General features: G+C 39.5%; 5 protein-coding genes across 5 annotated transcripts in view; 1 reads left to right on the top strand and 4 right to left on the bottom strand.

The window, feature by feature from the left end:
• LOC132257581 (sodium/calcium exchanger 1) overlaps positions 1-24,488 on the top strand; it is a 95,983-nt gene that overhangs the window by 41,831 nt on the left and 29,664 nt on the right. The window contains exon 4 of the mRNA XM_059754550.1: positions 4,649-4,794. Coding sequence (XP_059610533.1) covers positions 4,649-4,794 — 146 coding nt within the window. The remainder of the gene's footprint in view (positions 1-4,648; positions 4,795-24,488) is intronic.
• Positions 13,885-15,906, bottom strand: LOC132257557 (cytochrome P450 6a2-like). The gene is made up of 2 exons (XM_059754522.1): positions 14,745-15,906; positions 13,885-14,685 (listed from the first exon to the last, which is right to left on the bottom strand). The coding sequence occupies exons 1-2, from the start codon at positions 15,808-15,810 to the stop codon at positions 14,264-14,266; spliced, it is 1,488 nt and encodes a 495-aa protein (XP_059610505.1). The 5' UTR covers positions 15,811-15,906; the 3' UTR covers positions 13,885-14,263.
• LOC132257555 (probable cytochrome P450 6a17) lies at positions 16,456-18,196 on the bottom strand. Its single transcript, XM_059754521.1, has 2 exons — positions 17,030-18,196; positions 16,456-16,956 (listed from the first exon to the last, which is right to left on the bottom strand). Exons 1-2 carry the CDS (start codon positions 18,096-18,098, stop codon positions 16,535-16,537), a joined length of 1,491 nt encoding a protein of 496 aa, XP_059610504.1. The 5' UTR covers positions 18,099-18,196; the 3' UTR covers positions 16,456-16,534.
• On the bottom strand, positions 19,058-21,469 carry LOC132257547 (cytochrome P450 6a2-like). Its single transcript, XM_059754511.1, has 2 exons — positions 20,271-21,469; positions 19,058-20,178 (listed from the first exon to the last, which is right to left on the bottom strand). The coding sequence occupies exons 1-2, from the start codon at positions 21,391-21,393 to the stop codon at positions 19,760-19,762; spliced, it is 1,542 nt and encodes a 513-aa protein (XP_059610494.1). The 5' UTR covers positions 21,394-21,469; the 3' UTR covers positions 19,058-19,759.
• On the bottom strand, positions 22,488-24,371 carry LOC132257548 (probable cytochrome P450 6a14). The gene is made up of 2 exons (XM_059754512.1): positions 23,065-24,371; positions 22,488-23,003 (listed from the first exon to the last, which is right to left on the bottom strand). Exons 1-2 carry the CDS (start codon positions 24,164-24,166, stop codon positions 22,585-22,587), a joined length of 1,521 nt encoding a protein of 506 aa, XP_059610495.1. The 5' UTR covers positions 24,167-24,371; the 3' UTR covers positions 22,488-22,584.

Consider the following 24,488-nt stretch of genomic DNA (forward strand, 5'->3'; position numbering starts at 1 on the left):
GTGGACAAAAAAGTTGGGCGAAGAAGACAATATCTGATCGTCAAGTTATTCCTTCTATATTTATCTAGACAAATTTCCAGGAAATGCTTTTATATTCCGGCCAAGTGCAATATTTTGTAAATTAATTTGTCATTTCGGGGAAATTTTCCCACAGAGAGAAAGAGGAAATGGAGGACACTTTTGTCGCCTGCTCGAGCACTCATTAAAAGTCACCAACGATATTTCCGCTAGGGAAAACTTTTACTAGCGCAACTACCCACAAAAAGTCTCCATTCTGGGCTCTTGCTCTTTCCAGAGTCCCCTTCAATGTTACCTTTTCACGCATTGGTCGAGGGAGAAATTTAAGTATAATGTTGCATTTAATTCAACTTTCCGCCAACATATTCTCGTTTTTGCGGGGAAACATAGAGTGGAGAAGCTGCACAAGCTTGGGATGCAAAAGAGCACGAGAAATGTACGGAAATTTATTCAGACAGACTTCCACAGGCCACGTCTGCAAAACCTCTTCTTTGCCATGGGAATTTAACGCTTTTGGCAATTTTCCCGTTGCTCGTCCATGACGACATTTGGGAAAAAACCTCGCGACGCATACAGAAACTTACAATCTGGACAGCATCGCGGTAAACATGGAAGAATGGCGCGATTCATAGGAAAAAAAAGTCAAGTTCCCAATCTCTTTGGCGTGGAAAATGAATTTTTCAAGGCGTGTTTACTGAATCTAAGCACTTAAAAGTGGCGGTGCTCTTGAATAGACGGGAGAAAAGCGCTAGAGAAAAGAGGAAGAAAAAGTCAAATATAAACAAAGTCCAGCAATTTACGTGATTTTCTCCAGAGAGAAGCTCTATAGGATACAATCTTACGACCTGCAGTCATTTTGCCAAGATTCTCTGTGTTTTCTCTCGGGCTTCTTCTTTTTTTGTTCGGGAAATCTCCTGAGACTCTTAAGTCTGTGTTGTGTGACAAAATTTCTGGCTGTAGGAGTTCGTAAGGAATATTGTCGTACAACAGATTATGAATTTAAAGAAAAAAGGCAAAATTAAAGAGTTTATGCGATATTTAATTAAATTGATTTTCCCATGAAGCGCTATTTTAAAATGCATGTTTTGCATTTTCGAAGTAGAGCGCCAAAGAGCAGTGCAAATAAATAAATCGACTATTGCCATTAGTCTTCACTTGCGTGGATGTGATTTAGAATGTTCGATTTGCAAATTAAAAGCCCCTCCAGCCATTTCAAATCGGGATTCGCTGCAAAGGATGCCAAAAGTTTTTCGTCGAGCTCTTCCTTGGCATAGAGCAGACAAAGATCTGGAGCAGCAGGAATTCCCATCCAGACAAGTTTCTTCTGCAAATACTCAGTTTCAGAATTGAATCGATAGACAACTTAAATAATTTGTTGGGCCGACAAACATTTCTGTAAAATTGCTCAGAGGAAACTTTAACGGGTGGGGCATTGTGGGAAATCGTGTGAATTCTTGGCGGTGTAACTCATGACAATGTTCTTGAAAGTTTCAACTACCCTATCCTCTAATTAAGTGGCGATTTAGAGTCTCCCCTTGGCTTCGTTGAAGTGATAGATTGATGTGATATATAATCTTCAGGTGCGACATTTTGCAAGATGACAATCCTCTTGGGAGAGAAACAAACACACATATCAAGAAATCAATGTAACAATTCCTTCAGGCGATACAGGGAACTTTTTCAATTCCTTCTCACAGAAAGTGGTACATTTGCTGACACTGAGTGAAGGCAAAAAGCTGAAGATGGTAATCGTTGTTTCTCATTGAGATCACAAAAAATTGCCACACCACCTTATAAATGTTTCAACATGCATATGAAACTATATGTAGCCTCAGGAATGACTATATAGTTGCCTGAATAGTCCGTGTGTGCTTCTCATGAGAAGATGATGCTTAAAGGGTCGATCTCTCTTCGCACAATATAACGCCTATTTTGATATCCTTTTTCAACCCCTGAAACACGCAAACAGTCCGTGTAAAACGATATTATTAATTTCTCATTGTATGAAACAATTTATTTGGATATGAGAAGGGTTTGAATTATTTGGATAACCCACGAATATCCCACATGTTCTTTAATACATATCATCTCCAAAGTAACGAGTTTCCTTGGCAATCAGTTAGACAAATTACTCAAAATTGCAAAAAGGGATTTTACATCAGCACAAATAAAAGATTTTCCGTAAGATCGGTGATAGACAAGAATAAATGATTGCCTTTTTGGTGAGATAAAACATTCCACTCTAAATCGTTCGAGTTTCATGCATATTAGAGCCAGAGTTATTCGTGGTCTTATCTAACCCCACATTTCAACACGTCTATGAATGAACATCGCGTCATCAAGAAATAGTGATGATTTAGCATTATATGTTGAACATCAACTGATGTATCCAAACAGAAAGAATCGCGAGTTTTATTTTGTGAATTTAACTTTTAGATAAGGTAGAATTTCGTTTATCTTTCTCAAATTTCTCTCCATCATCATTTTCTGCAGTGAATGCAAAAATTCCAGGCAAAGCATTCAATTTGGGTCCACTGTGCACTGGTGGTGAGAGAAGGAGAGCGGAATCATATGTGGAAAATGGAGAAAAATCTCTGTGATTTGCTCATGTCGGTCTTTTGAGTCACAGTGATTGAGCGAACGAGCCAAAGACATGAATGAGAGCGATAGGACGGAGAATAATGTAGATTTTATCTGTGCTGGATAACAGTAGACAAAATGGGTTGTGCCGGCAGTTCTTTGTGAGGAAATTTCATATTAGCTTATCAGTGAGGATACCGGCAATTTTCATTTTGTGACATCCTCAGACCCACCCACACGGGAAATGCTCCACAACGGGGATTGTTGCGCTGAGGCAGTTGGGTGGGCGGATGAGCAAATAGTCCGTCGTGGCCTCAATAGCTGCTTGGGAATTTGTTGGAACAACCTATTAATCACACTAGTTATCATCACGTATCATTCCCACCAGTGCAAACACCATTGATTAGTCGCTTGGGATCTGGGAAACCATATACAGTGCATTTCTATGGAGATTTCAGGTGTAATTGAGTAAAATCTTTGGTAAATTGGATAAATCCCTTTTGAGGAAATTCTCCAGAAATTCACTAAACTTGTTGGCAAATTGTAAGCTTTATGGCTGAAGAGGAAAATAATTACGAGCTTTCTGACCCACAGAGAGAGAGAGAGTGGGAAATGGTTTCCGGAGGTGCTTTATGCAAACAAACACGTTCAGAATGGACACTTTTGGTTTTACCCTCTTTTTTTCCTCCATTCACATCCATAGCTAATGGATAAAAATCGATTTGGTCTGGTGTTTCCATTCCTACAAGTTTCCCCTGTGATATCTTTTTTGCGCTGAGCAACTTTTCTACCTTCCTTGGTGGGGTTTGTAATTGAAAATTGAACTTTGACTGCCCTCGAGACTCCTGGACTGAGTGCCACTTATGGTAAAGATTTTGCAATAGAACGTAAAACAGTCAAGGAGAAAGAAATAAGAAGAGAAAATGATTTGCTCGGATTGAGAGAATTTTTCCATATCAATGGTCTTCATTGGTTCAATTGCTGTCTCGATTGCTGTCCATTTACAAAAACATATTTGAATATATCTCTGTACGTTGAGAAACATAGAAAGATATACAAGAACTGTATGTGAAGAGGTTTTCCAAAGAGAATTCCGTACATATTTTCCGACTGTGAATTGAGAATGCTCTCTTCAATTGTGCATCGAGTGTGTCGTCAAAAATGGTAAATTGGTTTTTATTTGCTCTCATCTTGTGAAAATTGTATGGAGAAGAAGTCTCAAAGTGAGTCAAAGGTAAAGTGTCATAGACAGACACTGCACATCCTGAAAGTACATATATTCAACACAGAGGAAGAGACAAAGAACTTCTGGTGGGTGACTTTGGGTGGTTACCGATGATTTATCTTTGTCCATTGGGGCGGATAAAAGCATTTATTTCGTGCCACGCGCTCCACTCAATGATTAAAAGACTTCCCATCGTGAATTTGGTGAAGGTGCACCAGCAAATTCTTACACATTTTCATGACACAGAGTACGTAATGGTACATATGTATGATATCGGGAGTGGTGTGATTAATTTTCAATGGTGTAACAATAAGAGGGACACATTTACCTGACATTTATTTACTTCCTTCTTCGGACAATTTGTTTTACCTTTAAGTTTTCTTGTGAGTAAAACGAGTCTATGGTTTTTATGTGGAATGTTTGCATTGTAGAATAGAAGAGAAGGTTTTATTTTGACATGGCTGATCTTTTAAAAGGTATCTTTTTCATATAGTGTATAGTATAAATGTAGAAAGATTTCAAGAGATTTACTGCACATTTGTCATAACTCTTGTTTCTCATATCTTGGCTGTCTTTTTGATATAAAACTCTGTAGATGATGAGATAGAGCTTGTTGATGGTTGGAATGTAACTTTTGAGAGGCATTTCTTCTATACCTTTAAGTCATTAATCTATTGCGCTGAAAAATCATGATTTGTTTATATGCCCCCCATTTTCTCCATCTCCCATCCATAATCGTGTGTAATTTGTATTAATAAAAGATTCTCACCCACAATCTGACTGAAGTGAAACATACTAAACTGATTTTCTGTGTCTGTTATTCAGATGAATTAGCGTCACTTGTTCAGGAAGCAGAAGCCAAAGCGCCCGAGGACCTCACAGAGGAGGACAAAATGGCCCTTCTGGGACGACCGAAGGCCGGCGATGTCATCCGTTCACAGATTCGGATAAAGGAGAGCAAGGAATTCAAAGTGAGTACTTTTTTGCCTTTCAATTCAGCCCAAAAATTAAAGTCTCATAAATTTCCCGGTGCGGCGCGAAAAGGGCGAAGAGAAAGAGACTATTCAGTTCGCTTTCAAAAAATATCGCACCTTAAATCCGGGTCTATTTATAATATCGACGAGAGTGTCTATTTTGGGGGTGCTTCCACCCTTGGGATACCATCATCCTTACCCACGTGAACGTAGTGATTGCTCGACTCCATTGAGACAAAAGGGCTAAAGTTTCCATAGAAACCCAGACAACGAAGAGAGCTCCGGTGCCCTGGGACAAGGTAGCGGGAGGTGTGCTGGCACTGCTTACATCTAAGCGATAAGCATTGCTGGGTGGAATTGAGAGAGATAGGATTTTCCTGAAAGTTGTCCCGAATTTGCGCCGATGATTGAGTTATTGCTCCCCGATGGCGGGAATGAACAAGGAAATTGTACTCTTCTTCGCCTTACTAAGCATTCATTAGCAAACAAAAACCGAGTGGAAAAGTTTAAAATTCACCCCTTTACAGCTCATCACACCTTTCCTCTTAATTATGCAAAATTATTCTCTCGACATTTCAACTGACTTGTCAATTTCTATTGTGAAGAAAATACAAGGGAGTTATTCAAAGTTTTTATAGCTATCATAATATTCTGTCTATAAATGCTAACACCTCGGAAATTGCTCACAATTTGATGTTCCTGCAATATATTGTAGGTGAAAAAGAGCGGTTTTCCAGGAAGTAATTTCCATTCGGAGCTGTTCTGGCGAGAAATGATTGCTCACTACAAATTTTCTGTGATTGACACCATAATATATAAGAGACGATGCTTCAAGCAAGATTGACTTGTCGTCCTGACAAGTCAGTCCCACTTGTCAGGCAGTGTAAACTGATCTTTGTGTGTGAACCGAGGTTTGATGAGGCACAAAAGGCATCGAAACGTAATGATTATGAGCTAATCAAGAGCACAATATCTAATATGTATAATAATCATGGTGAAAACGTGTGATTTAGTTAAATTCAGCTCATGTCAAAATTGTATGTGACAGAAAGAAAATCTGGGAACCTCACAAATGTGCATTTTTTTCCCAAAGCTTTATGCAGCGGAATGCTAGGAAAAGAAGAGGGTTAAAAATATTTAAATAAATTGCCATATTTTTTATCCGATTTATTGTGTAATTTATTTAAATAGTCATTATTTACTATTTTTCATACTTTTGCTTTCGCATGATATTATAATAATTGTTTTAATCAGATTTGAAAAATTAAACGCAAATAATGTGAGTGCAATCAATTTAACAAATTATATGATTTATTTTCGCTCATATTATTAATTAAATCGTTATCAGAGAAAACAGTCCACACAATTTGAAAATTATATAAATCCTACCTAATATTATTATTATTATTCCCGATTTAAAGCTCTATACTGAATCTTGAAAGCATCAAAATTTCCCTTTTTAATCTCTTTATGAAAGCTCCACTGGTGAAATTAGCATTTTTGCGTGCTCAGCATATGATGAATTTGAAGCGTTATTAAGCTGGGCTGTTGCTTCCACCAGTCGAGAAGTGATTCCTCCAAGCTATCCATCACACCCTTTATTCTTAATCATGATAAACATGACCTTGCGAGTGGGACACTTCGCAGCGCAACCCCTCAAGTTCACTCCACAGGCCTGATGAAAAAAAAAGTCTCTCCAGCTGAATGGAAGCGTCTTCGGGGTGGGAAACTAGGTTGAGACTAGAATCCAAAACATATAGCTCTGCGGGAGGAGGAAAAAAATATGGGAATAAACACAAATTAAGGTCGCTCTGTGAATTTATATAGGACGAATGAGAGACAATGAAGCTTTTTTTCAGTATAGAGCTTTTTCATGCTCCTTCGAGCCAATGAATATTGTGCTCGTGAATTTATTTATCCTTAGCGCAATTTGACTGCTTTTTTTGGGGTGGCTTTCTGGAAACCTCCCTGTCGCCTTATTTCTTCTTTTCTTTTATTGCAGCACTGAGACAGGGAGAAAAAGCGCGTATTAATTTAATTCTTTATTAGGGGATGGAAGAGAAACGTTCGCCTATCGCTCCATTCAGCGCGTATTCTTTTCGGCTGCTATTGTCGGGACTTGTGCGTGTTAATCTCTCGGCAAATATTTTGCTAAGGTTATTTGAGGGTAGAATTAATTTTTCCCTTGTCTAGGTCAAACGCAATGGGATATATGTCTCTCGTGGAAGGCAATGAGGAGGGGCGTGGAAAAACAATCAAAAAACAATTTTCTTCAGTATCCAAAGCTCAGTGATTGTATTTACTTTCAATTTTCTCACATTTTGGGCGCTACCTTAAGTGCTAATTATCAGAGCTTTACCCTTTCTTTCGCACATCAATTCACATGGCTAAAGAGGTTGAAATGTGCTTCCTCTACCGAAGGTGAGAAGCATGAACTTTCCAATACATTCCCTCAACTTGAGCGCCTCATTTCCGAACTTTGTAATTTTCATGCATCAAATTGGTTGGGAAATTACTATACGGCGTCTGGAAAATGCCTCTTCTCATATGAATAACTATTTAATTTCATGCTGAATAAAATATTCGTGCTCTGTTGAGTCCGACGCTTTGCTTTATTACTCCCGTCGTGTTGCCTTATAATTTTTCAGACGCCACAGAAGACGAGGGAAAATTATGCTTGTAATTTCCATGAGAATTGCACGATATAATTTAATTAGAACCCCATATAGGGGGAGACCCAAACAAGTGGAAGTGACAAAGACTTTTCATCACAATCACGGATCACACGAAGGGACTCTCTATATTTGATTTTCTTTTCCACGAAATTGGGTTAGATTCGGGCACAAAAGTAGTGGTTAGCGCGGCCCCTCGAACAGCTATGCCATGAGAAATGTAATAAAGAAATCCTAAAGCCACTGATGAGGGTTTAAATTCAATAGAACTCCATAATATTCGAGGAGGAGGCTTTTATCTAATATTTCGGACATTATTCTCCCACTTGGGAAATCCAGTCCCGAATTTTCAAAAGTAAAATGAAAGTAACGAAATTATGGGCACGGCAGGAGATTGAAAATCTACTCAGTGTGGTTTCACCGCTCGATAGATCATAAATTTTCATGCTGGCAAACGTGAGATGTCCCAAATTCCTGCGAGCGGGACGCATTGTGGCTACCAGGCGCCTCCATTGACTTATTTGAATAGGTATCAAATTCCTCCTCGTGATCTTTCAGCGCATATTTCCACGTGAGATAATTAATGCGACACTTGACTCAGCATATAATAGTGCCTATAGTTAATCATTGTTTGTCAATGACACTTTGTCACTGCTATTATTTATGTGGAAGCCGTGTAGTGTATTGCCTCCTTGGTGGTAATGTCTATAACTCTCGTGTTTCTCCTTTCGGCATAATAGAATCACGTACAATGGATTGTAATTGCTATAACAAAAGCTTATTGAGAAATTTCGTGTTTTGAAGTGCCTGTGATGAATTTTGCGGGAGAATTTCAGTAAATAAGATCTTGAGATGAGTGAATCAAATTTGTCAAATGATGAATATTCAAGGTGTTTGAAATGGCAGAGCAAACACTAACCCGATGAGAGTTATATAAATAAAGCTCAGCTCCAATTCAGGTTAGATTCCGTGAGTGATTTTGTGTAAATTTATAGAAAAAAATGCTCATATAGAATGATGAATTTACATTTATTGTGTAAACGGTACTTTAATAAATTGTAATAAAGTAAATAAATTCAGAATGAATATACACGTATATTGTATGTGTAACATCTGCTGCGACAATTGCTTCATGTCAGTAGGAAAGTTTCTGTCCTCAATTTATATTCAATCTACAAACTCCGACATAATGTATTTCTATACTAGCAACTTTAAGTGCTCTTGTATCGTCACACATGCAAAATATGTCTGAAATGGAGAAAAAAAATTCACTACCTCACCTCGAGCTCTCCTCCCTAAACACACTTTCTTCGGTCCTTTTGCTTTACGATTCCGCTGCGGAAACCCTTTTTCTGCGATTGTTGATGCTTTGGGTTCGGTAAGGAGTTCAGGCGAAGAAATTCGCCAGAGTTCCCCCTCCATATCAATGCTATAAACATGTAATTGCACGGTTGAATGAGTTTTACGTGATGTTGTTAAAAATGCAAGAGTTTGAAATAGCAAGTTGCGATTTAATAAACTCAATCCTTGAGTCTCAACTTGAGGGGAGAAAATACTTCTTTTACGCAAACCGCACACAGTTTGGCTCTGATTCAAGCAAATATCATTCGAAGAGAGGTTTCCATGTCAAACAATGGCAGACAATGTGATTCTTAGACAAGGAAATCTCCTAAATTTCCAAATGAAGAGCACTCTTCTTATCTCTGTCATCCGTTCTGTCACTCTGTGAGTGGGAAAAATGTCTCCTTATCTCGCTCAGAGCTCACCTCAAGTGAATGGCTCTCATCCCTTGTGTATTTAGGTCAAGGTTTATAGGGACTAAAGGGGCTCTATCTCGAATAATTACGACGTATTGGCATGCCAGTTTCGCATGCGTGAATTTTATTTCTCCCTTTGACCCTCTCGAATTGTCACAGTTGGAGGTTTTTCAACGGAAAAGAAGCCCTGAATGGAATTGTATACGAGGGTAGTGAAGTGTATGGGAAATCGATCGATAAATTGCTAAGTCCCTTGCACACATATTTTTCTTTCAATCCCTCAAACACTCCCGAGGATGTATTGTGTCCCTTTTCACCTCCTCACTTCACCAAAGGGATTACCAAATTTTCCATGAGCTTACTGCTCCAGCTTTTTTTTGGGGGTCTCCTCCAATCTGCCAATACAAAAATCAAGACAGGATGAAAAAGGTCCAAAAACAAATCCCAGAGGCGAGATGTGATAAGTGGTGTGTTGCTCTTGCGAGCACAAGTGTTTAGTTCAAATGATGAGTTATGGCAATCACATAATTGGATCTTAGGGTGCTGAATTTATGATGCAAGTATGAAATATGCCTGCGAAAATGGTGAAATATATTAGGGAGAGAGTAGTGTGAGAGTGAAAGAGTAATTGAGGTGTGTCTGATTTATTATTACTTCCACGGGACAACTTTTTTCGTGGATCACATGTGAAATGGCAAGGAAAGCTGCGTGGTGAGCGACTGAATGGGGGATGAATGCGGCGGTGAAGGAGGACACATGCTGGGTGCTCTTCCTGTCACGACAAAAGTCACTTCTGCTGAATATGATAAGATTTTTTGTGTGCGCTCTTCCCACACAGCATGACATTTTCCACAAATAATTTTTCTCCTGAGCGCTCTTCAAAGTTGAACATTTCTCTAGTTGATGATTAGCATTGCATTCAACGTGAATACACTATTTTGCTATATAAAAATCTTCACATTGTTCAAAATTCTAATGCTCATCGTATTGAAAATCGATGACATTTTCTGCATTATAAGAGCAAATACATATATTCAATCAAATCTATAATTTAAACAAGTCTGGCGTGAAGGAAATTTGTAAGCCATTTAATTTAGTTCCTTTCCGGTGAAATTGTGACATTTATTTAAAAGATTAGATTACGGTGTGGGCACGAGGACAAGTGAACGCAGCACCACAAGTGAAACATGAAATTAAACCTTAATTCCTTCATTTCTCTCCCTTCCTCTCTCGTGTACATGTTTGCGCGCAATGTACTGCACGATACAAATAAATAAATAACTCCTCGTGCGCGTATGGTCATATTTCTGCAGAATCTTGGAGTTTTTGCACATCGAGCCAAATGTGATTTTTGGGCGTGAGTGTGGGCGATCGGGGATTTATGGCGAGTGCATCCGGATGGGGTTCTCCATGCAAGAGGATGCGGAATTCCTTGAGGAGCGACACGAGCATTAGTTTGATTTGCATGAGGGCAAAGTGCATCTCAATGCAAATGGTATCGCTCTGGCCAAACGGCATGAACGTGATGCTGGCTGGTGCTTCGTCAGAATTCTCCTTCATAAAGCGGTCGGGATTGAATTGCTCGGGATGGGCGTAGTGCTGCGAATCGTGGTGGATAGCATAAATCGGCAAAACGACAGGAATTCCCTTTGCAATGATGTACGTGGAATTTGGTACGTAATATTCTTTGCTCGTTACACGCCAAGTGCTCCCAATTGGTGGATACTTTCTCAGCGTTTCTGCAAAAAGGCACAAAACTTATTTCACCTACGGCAATAAAATATACCCAACGCTGCCTGAAGAGCCGGATAAAATTCACAATCAAGGGGTGAACATCAAGTGATTTTTTCCCCCCAAAGAAATAGAGTAAGGAAATAAAGAGAAATAAACATCTGAAATTCGCGTGCAGTGAAGAAATATTAATACAAAAATGAAAACTCGAGGAAATCTGTGTGATTTTCTCCAGCAACACGGTGTTATCATTTTTCCCAAGGAAAAATCTTCTATTTCACAGAGAGAATTTATTCATGAGGGAAATCATCTTGGGAATCTTCTTGGGAGCATCAATTTTCTGTACAGCTCGTTAGTCTCTATCTCAATTGGATTTTCTTATAGATTCTGAGAACATTACGATGTCTGTCGCCCCCTGATTGCGTTCGGCGGCGGCGAAGCGAAGGGTATACAAACTTACCGAAAATTACGGCATCCATGAATTTCATATGGCTAAGCGCTTCATATGTGACTTGATGCTTCGTGAGGATGTGCCTAATTTCACGCCTCAACTTGCCCTGAATGTCTTGACTCTTGGCCAATTCGTACATGCAGAAAGCCGTGGTGGCCACTGACGCCTCAATGCCGGCGATAAACAAGCCAAATGCTCGTCTCGTAATTTTCTCCAAATCAATTTTCTCCCGTCGACTCTCCCCGTTGAGTGGCTCTGTGATCTGTAAGAGCCATTGATATCGTTTATCGCCTCGGCCGGGCTTTGTCTCCATGCTTATCAGCTGATGGAATGACTTTTCCGTGTCGTCCAGCTCTGATATGCTCAAGAGCGAACTGATTAGAGGGAAAGTGTGTCGTAAGAGGTATTTTTTGTGTCGAAGTCCAGACAACTTAAGATGTTTCTGAGCTAACTTTCGCAAATTGCGCAATTTGGCATCATTTACATTGAATCCGAGGAAGCAAGTGGCCAGAATCTGAACATTGTATGCTAGTGATATATCAAAAGCATCAATTTTCTGTTCACTCTGGTGAATACCGGTGGAAAAATCGCGGGCAATGTCCAGTGCACGGCTCCAGAGATTCCTCCAAGTGGACTCAATCGTGGCAAAATCCCTTTTCAGTGCCCCATAATCCGGGCATTCAATGGGATAGTGGGTGAAATACGACGAATCCACCGTGAGTATCCTGGCCACGAGGTGTGTGTCGAGTGGGAGGAGACAGGCGCGCTGAAGGAAGTAGAAGCCACCCAATTGTGCCTTCGCCCTGAGCTTTGTGTAGCACTCGGCGATGGTGAGGGCGATATGGCGCTTCTTTCGCAGATTACCCGTCAGCAGACGTGGTTTCACATACGCCAGCCCTCGATGAGCCCAGAATGATAGACGCCGCTTCAGCCACCAATATATTCCACCCACCGCAATCACCACAATCACCAGTAAACCGCATTCCACCATTTTTCATCCACCCATTCGTCCAAGTGCACACTGTGAGAGCCACTCCACGGGACTTTTCCACTGGGAGATCCACCGTCTGCCAAATGAAACTGATGCCCATTGAATCGGTAGACCTCCAATGGACTCAGTCAAGCGGGCAAGAGAGTTGGGGATCTTTAAGAAATTTTTGAAATGTTTCGTTAGTAGGTAAACAATAAACTTTTCACGCAATATTTCTGCAGTATTTGTTCAAATATTCCGTTTCGTCGAATCATTTCAAGTCTACTCAGAAGTTAGGGGAGTTTTCCGAAGGAAAACTTTTGCTCTTTTCTGGCGATGGCGAAGTGAAATGAAATTTTTGGATTTTTCCAATTCCTATTCTTCCCCACCACGTCAATTTTCCACTAATCAGTATATGCGATAAGATATTTGTGATTTCAATCGCACACCTACAAGTTTATTTCACCTTATTTGTATTTATTACATCACTCAACGCAATTCCGTGTAATTCCACTACAAAGCTAGCCGGCCATACCTGAGCATGGTGGGAAAGTTTTATTTACATCTAATGTATTTGTATATGCCGATGAGAGACTCCGAAGGCAAAAGTGGAAAACAACATGGTTGAGATAGTTTCTCAGTGGAAATGTTTGCAACAAACTTCCTCCTCTCGCATTTTCTCTCCCATGCCCTAATAATATGAAAACTTTTGGATGGCAAATAGTAAAAGAATACTATATACACACCGTATAGAGCGTAGAGATAGAGGGAAATGAAGTTTGTTTATTGTGATGGTGGGGGTTGTAAATGTTAAAACGAGCTTAAGCGTCCATTAAGGAGCTTTTATCTCTATCAACCACTTTCCAATTAACATCAGGCTTTTGATAAAGCACCAGGGCGAAAATTTATCTTCACATCTCTCACTAAATGCTGCCAGTGAGATCCCTAATTCCTCTGTGCAGAATGAATATACTCAGCTGACAAAAAAAAATCTGTGTGAATAGCATGATTTCATGGGTGGATTTTCTTTTATATACCCACTTAGAATGCCCCAAAGGAATCTATTCTTGGGTAAGATTTTCTAATGACCAGATCTTTCTGAGGATTGTAACTCAATTTCGAAACTCTTCTTTGAGAAGCAAATCATCCTGTGATGTAAACCAATATTTTGTTAATGACACATTTGAAAGTTTTCTCAACGAAGAAAGTTTAGTTAACAAAGTTTACAAATAAAGCGGCTCACAATTCACCACAATGTCAAAACCAGATGAATATATTTTCATTCCTGGCTGAAATGCTTAATTTCAAAACCTTCAAACAAATAGACTTTAAGAGAAAATCAAATGTATTTCTGCAATTCTCAAACATCAAAGACTGCAGGATGTATATATCTGGATGAAATTTGCAATATTATTGCGTATCTGTGTTTTCATCAAATGGAAAATCATAGATAATTTTGTGAACTGGGCTCTTGTAGAGCGTATGAAATATAAAAACATTCTCGCATTTCATATTTTCTCCTGTTCCATTTGCAAATAAATCAATAAAGATGAAGTGACTCCTGGGGATTCAATCACATCCCACATGACACTTTATATATTTCAGAACATTGAGCGAATCGAGAGAATTTATGATGGTATAGCATAATGGATGGCCATTGCATTTGTTTACGTGAATCACAGAAGGTATAAATACTGAACTGTCTCGATAAATGATATGAAATGAAAATTCACGAAATATTCTCGGCAAAGATGAATTCTACTGTGGTGATTTAAAAGCCATCTCTATTTAATTTATTTCTGAAGAAATATTTGCTCTCGGTTAGAAAAGAATTTTCACACGCTATTGCTGGAACTTTTCTCATGCTTTATCCTTGGGGACTATTTCATGCTTTCAACTCCTGCACATCAATCCACATGCCACCCTCAGGATAGATGTTAATCTCCTTGGGATCAAACTTGAATGGTGTCTGAGTTCTTGGATTGAGGGTGAGTTTGAAGTTGTTGACAATGTTTGAAATAGCCACAGCTAATTCCATCATGGCAAATCGCATTCCAATGCAATTTCTCGGTCCATCGCCAAAAGGAATGTGTGCCATCGGATGGCGGTTTTGTACGTTCTCCGCGGAAAAGCGCTCAGGATCGAAAATGTGGGGATTTGGGTAGATTTCTGGATCCATGTGGATGGCATACACAGGAATGAAGATTTGCATTCCCTTCGGAATGAGCAGAGAAGAATTGGGAACCTTGTAGTCGTTTGTTGCTGCTCTGAACAAGTTGAATCCAGGCGGGTACATTCGTAGTGTTTCTGCAAAAGCACATCACCAATTTAGATTTAATCTAGTAAAAATATTAAGCTATATTTACCATCAATACACTGCTTCAAGTATGTGAGTTCGTGAACAGCTTCATAAGTCAATTCTCCGTTGTACTTCTTCAAGACCTCTCTAACTTCCTGACGGACTCGCTCTTGCATGTCTTGATTCCTCGCCAACTCCCCACAGCAGTACTGCATGGTCATGGATGTGGTTTCGTAGCCGCCAACGAAAAAGATAAAGGCTTGAGCTGCCATCTCATTGAATGTCATCTTGTTCCCAACGGAGTTTTCCTTGTTATTCTTCACTTGAAGCAAGAGCTTTACGAAATCATTGCGATCAACCTTTCCACTTTCGCGATGTTTCACAGTATCCTTGATAATTCTCATGAAATAGTCCTCCAACTCTTGATCATTGAAGCGAAGGCGCATCTTCTTAGCCAAACCTTCGAAGGTCAGGAAGAAGAAGAACTTCAGTCGAGACATGATGGTGTTGAAGTTGAAGAAAAGGTCGCTCATCCTGAGGATTTCGGTTTTCTCGTGCTTCAGACAATTGCATTCGATCCCGAAAGCTGCGATTCCAATCACATCAGCGGCATACCTTGTACAAACAGCCTTGAAGTCCATCGGACCACTGTTCATGTGTTTCCGCAGATACTGATTAAGAGGCTCGGTTTGACCAACAACCAGAGGATACATCATCTTCATCTTTCCAGACGTGAAGGTTGGCGAGAGTTGCTGTCTGAAGGAACGCCATTTATCGCCACGGAGACTGAACAAGTGAGCCGAGAGAGGATCATCCTCTTCGTTGTAGTACACTTGTCGGTCGGAAAAGTTATTGAAGTCCTTGATTAGAATGTGTTTAATGACGTCCAAGTTCAGTGGAATGAGTCTAGGTGAGGTCAAGAAGTAGAATCCACTAAAGTCGGACTTCTTCTTGAATGCATCGTATGCATCTTTGAGAATTTGAGCGAAGTGCTTTCTTCCGAACGGATCCAAGTGTCCAAAGGGAAATGTTGGTGGTAGAACTGGAACATTTAGATTATCCCAGTAGCTATACGACTTCTTCATATAGTACCACAGAAGGCCAATAGCGCCCACCAGAAGATAGAACCACATGGCGAAAATGGCGACTTAACTCACTGACTTCACACAAATAATGATTTATGTCTTTTCCCAGCACAATTCGAAGCTCTAATGACTAGAACTTGAATGTTCAAGCTCATTTTATAAGCTTCACGAGCTTCATTTACCAACACCAGAACAAGCTAGACACCATTCTTGTTTTGAATTAAACATAGACTAGCACATGTGTGATTTTTATCTCAATTGGAAGATTTGCTTTACCAAAAAAACACAAAATCTGATTTTGTCGGAGCGCCAGGTAAAAACATACATAAGTGTGTGAAGCTGAAAGTCAAAGTCATGGTGATTGACAATATTGGTAAAGCATGTGCTCTCGCCAATGAGTTTGTTGTTTAACTCCAAAGGCCATTCACTTGCCACAACAATGGCAGAAAATTGTCAAAAATTTTTGTAGATTGCGATTTTGCGTTCCCCAAAAGTGCACGTTCATCCAGTTTTCGACGAAATCAGCATGACTGCATGATCGAGCATATTTTGTGATAAAACTGCCGCAATCTTATCGTCTACACTTTCTAAGTGGCCGCCGAGATATGGAAGCCATTGTTGCACGTGGCAACTCCTAATGTGGACAATCATCATTATTTAACATTATATGCACATTGAAAGATCAAAACAAAATTTATCTACTAATACACAGTATTTTTTATTAGGGCAATAACCAGTTTCCAGCATATTCATTTATTGTTGATCTCATGATTTAGGAAATAATCTTTTCAACGTCTAACCAACTGCTGCCGTTAGGACTGACGACAATATGTTCGGGATCAATCTCTAGTGGTACTTTGGTCTTAGGATTCAGGGTTAAGCGGAAGTTGTGAAGTATATACGCAAGTCCAACGGTCATTTGCATATATGCAAATCGTAAACCAATGCAATTTCTCGGTCCAGCACCGAAGGGAATATACGCCATTGGGTGGCGATCTTTGATGTTCTCCGGAGTGAAGCGTTCAGGATCGAAGACCTCAGGTTCGGGATAGATTTCTGGATCCATATGAATACCCATGGAGGGTACGAAAATTTGAGTGCCCTTTTCGATGATGAAATCTGAATTTGGGACTTTGTAGTCTTGCACACAAAGACGGAATAGTACAGTAGCTGGAGGATATAGTCTCAGAGTTTCTGAAAATAAAGTAATTGCAATTTTAAGACTAGTAGGTTTAAGATGTCTAAAGAAATGTGCAATAAATCTCACCATCAATGCACTGTCTGAGGTATGTTAATTCCTGGACAGCTTCATATGATAATTCCCCATTCCATTTCTCCATGACTTCTCTGATTTCGTCGCGTGCGCGATCTTGAATTTCAGGATGAAGAGCCAAGAGGCATAAGCACCACTCCATTGTATTGGACGATGTCTCGAAGCCTCCGAAAAAAATCACAAAAGCTTGAGCTGCCAATTCATTGAATGTTAAATTATTGCCTTTTCCAGAATCCCTTATTTCTAGTAAGTGCTTCATAAAATCATTCCTATCAATTAGACCAGCATCGCGTTTGTCAATGGTATCCTTAATGATCCTCATGAAAAACTCCTCCAAGTCGGGATGATTAAACCTGAGGCCGAGTTTTCTCGAGAAATTTTCACAAATCATTCCAAAGAAGAACTTGAATCTCTCGATAAAAGTGTTGAAAGCGAAAAAAAGCTTTCCGACATGGATTATTTCGGTATCTTCCTCAAACAGTGCTCGACAGTCCAGACCAAATGCAGCACTGCCAATAACGTCCGCTGTGTAGCGAACGCAGACATGCTTGAACTCCATTGGACCTCTATTCATATTCTTCTCAATGTAGTTTTGGAGATTTTTAGCTTGCGAAATCACGATTGGAAACATCATCTTCATCTTGCCTGATGTAAATGTGGGTGTCAATTGTTGTCTCCAGGCGCGCCACTTTTCTCCACGGATGGCGAACAAGTGGGCAGAAAGCGGATCATCCTTTTCATTGTAGTAAATTTTACGGTCTGGAAAGTACTGAAAGTCCTTGATGAGGATATTCTTCATGAGGTCCAAGCTCAATGGTATAATTTGGGGTGTCATTAAGTAGTAGAAGCCCGCAAAGTCGCTTTTGTCTTTCAATTTCAAATAAATGTCTTTTATGACAGTGCCCAAGTGTTTCTTGCCAACCTCCCCAAGATTCCCCAGAGGGAATGATGGCTTAATCACTGGCACATTTCTATCACTCCAATAACTCAAGATTTTCCTCACGCGGTACCAAATGTATGCAATCACGCAGAGAAGAAAAGTGAAGATGTGAAGAAAAGTCATTTTCTGTGCAAAATTCACAGTGGAAAATTTTATCACAATTTCACGGACTGCAAAACAAACCTCTCACTGATACGTCTGGAGAGCTACTGAAATATCTCCGGAAATCACATTAATCTTTGAAGTGTTCGTCTCTTTTATTTGTTGATATTTAAAAATATTTCTTATGTTCTTAAGAAACCAGTTCAATTAAATCTTTATTGTGTGAACTGGTCATATTTTATACAAATTTATCAGCAATGGCACAAATGTGAACACAGTGTGATGATAATGAAATAGCTTATATTCTCCATTGAAATATATTGCGTTCTATCCAAAACATGTATTCCAGGTGGTTATGTTGAACTGAATGATTGAAAAAACGGCAATAAAGTTTTACTAAAAAAAATAAAAGAAGTGATGTGACCAACTTAAGCTACTCAAGAGCTTTAGCTGCTCTCCATTATCAAAATCTATTATTCTGACCATCCTTTTGTCATACAAATAAGTTAGGGCCTAAATCGCTCAAAGAGCTCCCTTTCTCCCCAATAAAGTTTCCCCTTATTGTAATTCACTTTGAATAGGACACCAAATAACATTGAAAATGCTTAAGCTCAATCCTCTTGAAGGACAAAATGGTAATTTTTCACTCAATGCCAGAAGCTCTTGTGTTTTCTCACACTCATCTGCCATTCTCGCAATGGTGTTTCGGTAGGTATAATACTCAAAGCTCAGCGGGATCCCCAAAATTGTGGCTCAAGATGCTTTATGTGAGTATAAATTTATCTACAATGTTCACGTACACATAAACAATTTGCCTGAGTCATGTCTCAATTGTCCACAGAATGCGAAGGTGTTTGGTGGCAATAAAAGAAACACGAATTCTCGTATGCCTTGCGTGTGAAAGTCTTCAAAAGCACCCACAATCGAGTCTTGAGCCTCTAAAGTGACAAAGTAGATGTCAAATGGTGTAAATACCTGTGGTGTCAAAGTGAATTGTAGAAACACTTGCAAATTGGTCACCTCAGATTGCACAGCACGAATACAAACTACAGCTTTCGATGGTGTAGTGAGCAATTATATGATGTCATCGGTTCTTTTCCGACGATAAGTTATATACTATGAGTGTAAATAAAAATATTCGAACGGTGGAGTAAATAAAAACAAATGTCACGTGGAACATCGACCAATACATTAAATTCCAGACTTATGTAACCCCACCAAATTCAAATCTCCTTTTCCTATGTATAACCAGATGTGGTTGTTGTCATTAATCCGATGAAGCTTTTGGTATACATAAGTTGTCTCTGCAAAACTGAATTTTAAAGCAACACTGCAGAATATTGTCGCCATAATTAACATCACAAGCAGGAGACATTCAAATAACATTTAAATGAGCTTAAATCTGAGTTTAAATTCTCAAATACTGAACACAAAACTTTAACAATGGACCATGTGACAAAGTTCGTGTGTCTTCTAAAGTTTTATAATGTTTATGTCTGGAAGAACGTCTTGAGGACATGTGACAGTATTAAATAGACAAAGTTTCGTCATTAAAATTGTCAGGACCAGAATGATTATGTAAATTGTCGCAGCAGTTGGTTTTGCTTCATCTGTGATTAATCTGTTTCCATTATACAGGATAAAGCCTTTTATTTCCTCTGCAGGCTCAAGTCGCGTTTGCTTCAGAGTTTGTCCATTCTCAGCCAAATCCCACTCTGAACTTTCAGGACAATGCTTGTGGGCATGAACTCTAGTGGAGCTTTGGGAGTTTTATCACATACAGTCAATCGATAGTTGCTGAGCATTGTTATGATGCCAATGCGTGTCTGCAGCAATCCGAAACGCATCCCAATGCAATTTCTGGGTCCTTCGCCGAACGGCAAGTATGTGTAGGGATGACGGCTCCGCACGTTCTCCTCGCTAAACCTCTCGGGATCAAACTTGTCGGGCTCTGGATAGATATTGGAATCGTGATGGACAGTGTAGATGGGAATAAAAATGAGAGTATTTCCTGGAATAGTGACTGAAGTGCCCTCAATGGGATAATCATTTTTTGCTTTTCTCGCCAGCATCTCGACAGCTGGATACTTTCTTAGGGTTTCTGAAAGGAAAGATAAAGGAGAAAATACTCGTTGTCAATAAAGCGAATATCCCCGATTCACCCCGGGCGAAAAATGACTTGGGATGACTCACCATTTATCACTTTTTCAAGATATTTCATTCCCATGACAGCTTCATATGTTGGCATTCCATTTGTCTCCTCGAGCGACTGCATTATTTCCTTACGGAGCTTCTCCTGGATATCGGGATTGTGGGCTAGTTCGTATAGACAGAATGATATGGTGGTTGAGGATGTCTCAAAACCCGCCAGGAAGAAAACAAGACATTGTGCTGCGAGTTCATTTAGGGTGATTAATCCAGTCTTTTCCTCTTTGCCGTCAACTTCAATTGTTCCACTGTTCTTTAGCTTCAGCAGCAAATCCATGAAATCCGGCCGAACAACCTTATTCTGCTCTCTGTATTTCACAGTCTCGGTAATCACTCGCATAAAGAATGAGGACACAGTTTCATCAATTGCCGGCACGCCGAGTTTCCTGGCGAGATCCGGGAACAATGAGAAGAACGTCTGTCTCATCATCTGCTTTCGGCTGGGTATGAAGAATTTCTTGCCAAACACCATCAACTCCTCGTCGGGATTCTTCAAAGCATTGCACTCAATACCAAATGCACAATTCCCAATGATGTCCATCGTGAAACGGGCCATGATGTCACTGATGTTAAACTCATTGGTACTCTTTATCTGCTCATCCACAATTTTTTGCAACTCCTTTGTCACTTCAACCATGATGTGAAACATCATTTTGATTTTTCCAGATGTAAAAGTTGGACTCATTTTGGCCCTCAAAACTCTCCAAGGTTCACCCTCGAGTGTGAAAAGATGTCCCGATAGTGGATCATCCTTAATGTTGTGGTATAAACCTCGATCGTGGAAGTTATTGAAATCCTTAACTAGGATTTGCTTTACCAAATCCGGATCTGTAGTCGTTCCAATTGGTCTCATGAACAGATATAGTCCAACAAACTTCTCCTTTCCCTTGAACTTGTTATAAAGGTTTGTAAGGAGGACACTGAAGCGAATCTTCTTGAATATACCTTTAGTATTTCCAAATGGAAAAGACGGTTCGATGTACGCGATGCCTCTGTCTTTCCAGAAGCGAAATTTTCTCATGGACCACAAGTAGAAAAGCCAAAAACTTCCCGCGATCACAGCAAGAAACGTGAAAATCCAGTAGAGAAATCTCTCAAAGCCTTCCATTTCGAATTTCGGCAGCACAATCTTTCCCAAACAACACTCAAGTCGCGACTAAAATAGCATTGTGGAACACTCATAAGAGTATGGCGAGAAAAAATACACCTTCTAATCAAATCACAACCACACAGAAGTACTGTTTTTACGCAGCAGATAATTCAAAAGGCCCCTCAGATATGATTCAGCAATGTGGCATTCGAAAGTATACACTAAAGAGACTGCGATAAAGGGAAAGAACAAAGTGAGAATTTTGTAATATCCACCCACTGGGCACATAAAAACCATTCAAACCACGAGAAGAGGTCAAATTAATTGCGTCAATTGCAATTCGCCCAAAATAAATTTCACAGAACAGAACAATGAACGGAGAAACATCAAATGGTGGCGACTTTTAATTGCAGCAATTAAAAAGGGTAGTACATTCAGCAGGAAATTATGCTATAAAATGCATTTAATTCATTTGCCACACACTGAATTTGAACTGTATTTCCATGATAAAACGAGAAAAACTAACAAGTACATTAAAGAATGGGGGTCACTTAAGTGACATAAAAATATATGAAATTTGGTTTGAAAATCTGATAATTTGCATGATTAACAAATAAATCTGAAGCCTCAAATGTGTACTGGACATAAGGTATTTACTTCTGCGGACTTTTGCTGTGCCCAAAGCTATATTTTGATACATGTAAGCAGACGTACATATGGATGTATGCTGTTAATGATTACACACACGCACAAAATATATGTACCAATTTTTTTTCACTCTTTTATTACTCGTTCTCCGAAATTTGATGTTTCTCACACACAAATGAAACTAAATTACTCACTAGCACATATAATGCATGAATATTTGGTGGAGTGAGAATATTTTGGCGCCAGCTGTGTCTCAGTTTCTGTACTCTTCCTAAAAAGACCAGCAAAAAGTTTAGCCAAATATGAAGGCCAAAAGCAGAGATTGAAGTTCACCATAAAATTCGGATTTTGCATGATCATAAAGAATCTTAAATTGAGTATCTTTCATGAAACTCTGAGACGCAGAAGAAGAAAAAATCTTACAATTCGAGAGGAAATTTCAGCAAATTATTCTATTTTACTCATTCTTCAATGTTCTCTAGTTACTCTTTACTATATGTATGTACATATATCTAACACTGATCCACGAAACTGCTTAGTCAGTCTGTGGATACGCTCAAATTATGCCTTCTCGATCTTCAGCCACATTCCGTCCCTTGGCGAAAGTACGCCCGCAGATGAAGGCAAATAGTCCATGGGAATAGGAGTCCTTGATGTGAGTTTGATCCTGTATTTGCTGAGAAGAGTGGCCAATCCAACGCGTGTTTGCATCATTCCGAATCTCATTCCGATGCAATTTCGTGGGCCTTCTCCGAATGGAATCCAAGCAAAGGGATGGCGATTCTTGATGTTCTCTTCGGTGAAACGGTCTGGGTCGAATTTTGCAGGATCAGGATAGATGTCGGGATCATTATGAATGCCAATGACGGGAACTGTGAAGAACGTTCCTTCCTTGAACACGTAATCCCTGTTCGGAATTTTGTAGTCCTTATTCAAAGTTCTAACCAAATTCGGAACAATCGGATGAATTCTTAAAGTTTCTGAAAGTCAATGAAAAAGAATAAGTATTTGGTTAAAAGGATATGTGATTTAAAGACTTACCCTTAATAACTTGATCCAGATACTTCATCTCCATGCAAGCGTCGTATGAATATTCTCCATTATGTTCACCGAGAACACGGTTTATTTCTTCTCTAACTCGATCCTGAATTTCCTGCTCCTTGGCCAATTCGTAAAGAGCGAAAGTCATTGTAGATGAAGATGTCTCAAATCCAGCAGCAAAGAAGAGGAACGTTTGAGCAGCCAATTCCTCAAATGTAATCTTGCCGAAATCTGTATCTTCACCTTCTATTTTCCCGGTATTTTTAAGTTGTATCAAAAGTGAGAGAAAGTCATTTCTTTTGACATCGTTCTTTTCTCTATATTCAATTGTTTCTCTGAGGACATTCATGAAAAAGTCTGTTACATCATCTTTATTCATTTTCATGCGCAAAGCTCTTCCGATATTTGGAAACATTGTAATGAAAAGTATACGTATGAAATCAAAACCTTTGAGTTCAAAGGTCTTCTTTCCCATTTCACGGAATTGTGTGTTTGGATCCTTCAGACTGTTACACTCAATTCCGAAGGCACAACTTCCAATGACGTCCGTTGTGAATCTTGCGAGAACGTCTTTCAGTTCGACTTCCTCTTCGTTATCAGCACACTCGCCCAGGTATTTTTGGAATTCGTGCGCTACGGCGATTAGAGTGCTGTGCATCATTTTCATTTTTCCAGAAGTAAAGGTCGGACTGAGCTTATTCCTCAAATGTTTCCACTTTTGACCGGCAATTGAGAATAGATGTGCAGAAAGAGGATCATCCTTTTCATTCACGTACATTCCACGATCATGAAAATACTGGAAATCCTTCACGAAAACGTGTTTCAGAAAATCCAAATCCAATGGCATAACGGAAGGACTCGTGAAGAAGAAAATACCACCAACGACATCTTTTCCTTTTAGTTCTTTGTATGCTTCATTGATAAATACGCCCATGTGTCTGTCTTTGCCGACGCCGGAAAGGTTTCCGAAGGGAAACGTGGGCTTCACAAATGGAATGCCTTTGTCCTCGAAGAACCTAAACTGTTTTTTCACCCACAAGTATCCAAGTATCACTAAGGTGATTAAACTCAGAGGCACTATTGAACAATCCAAGCAAACCATTTTATTTGAATTGAATATTTGACTGCGATCACGTGCAAAATCTCTTCACTTCTTTTACTCAGCTCAACTGATGCGATACTGACAGTGTGAATCGATATAAATAGTGGATTTTGGCTGAAATCTCAACATACCTATACTCACATTAGCCATGACGTGTGCGAAAGACAGAGGCATGAGTATGGAATCATCACGGTCACCAATATAAACAAAAAGCCGGTATTAACAAACACCAAAGCAATGATAAAATGCTGCGTTGTTTCATGATTGACATGAAGTAAAGCGATCTTCCAGTGTTTTCATTGGATTTCATCAGCAGGCAACA

The sequence above is a fragment of the Phlebotomus argentipes genome, unplaced genomic scaffold (genome assembly GCF_947086385.1).
Source record: "Phlebotomus argentipes unplaced genomic scaffold, Phlebotomus argentipes genome assembly scaffold_4, whole genome shotgun sequence".
NCBI lineage: Eukaryota > Metazoa > Arthropoda > Insecta > Diptera > Psychodidae > Phlebotomus > Phlebotomus argentipes.

What these genes read in the sequence shown, in the direction of transcription:
- LOC132257557 (XM_059754522.1), bottom strand. Translation starts at nt 15,810, where the DNA reads ATGTGGTTCTATCTTCTGGTGGGCGCTATTGGCCTTCTGTGGTACTAT. An exon ending in CTTGAAGCAGTGTATTGATG is followed by an intron (nt 14,686 to 14,744) that starts GTAAATATAGCT and finishes GTGCTTTTGCAG; the next exon opens with AAACACTACGAATGTACCCG.
- LOC132257555 (XM_059754521.1), bottom strand. Translation starts at nt 18,098, where the DNA reads ATGACTTTTCTTCACATCTTCACTTTTCTTCTCTGCGTGATTGCATAC. An exon ending in CCTCAGACAGTGCATTGATG is followed by an intron (nt 16,957 to 17,029) that starts GTGAGATTTATT and finishes CTTTATTTTCAG; the next exon opens with AAACTCTGAGACTATATCCT.
- LOC132257547 (XM_059754511.1), bottom strand. Translation starts at nt 21,393, where the DNA reads ATGGAAGGCTTTGAGAGATTTCTCTACTGGATTTTCACGTTTCTTGCT. An exon ending in TCTTGAAAAAGTGATAAATG is followed by an intron (nt 20,179 to 20,270) that starts GTGAGTCATCCC and finishes CTTTCCTTTCAG; the next exon opens with AAACCCTAAGAAAGTATCCA.
- LOC132257548 (XM_059754512.1), bottom strand. Translation starts at nt 24,166, where the DNA reads ATGGTTTGCTTGGATTGTTCAATAGTGCCTCTGAGTTTAATCACCTTA. An exon ending in TCTGGATCAAGTTATTAAGG is followed by an intron (nt 23,004 to 23,064) that starts GTAAGTCTTTAA and finishes ATTGACTTTCAG; the next exon opens with AAACTTTAAGAATTCATCCG.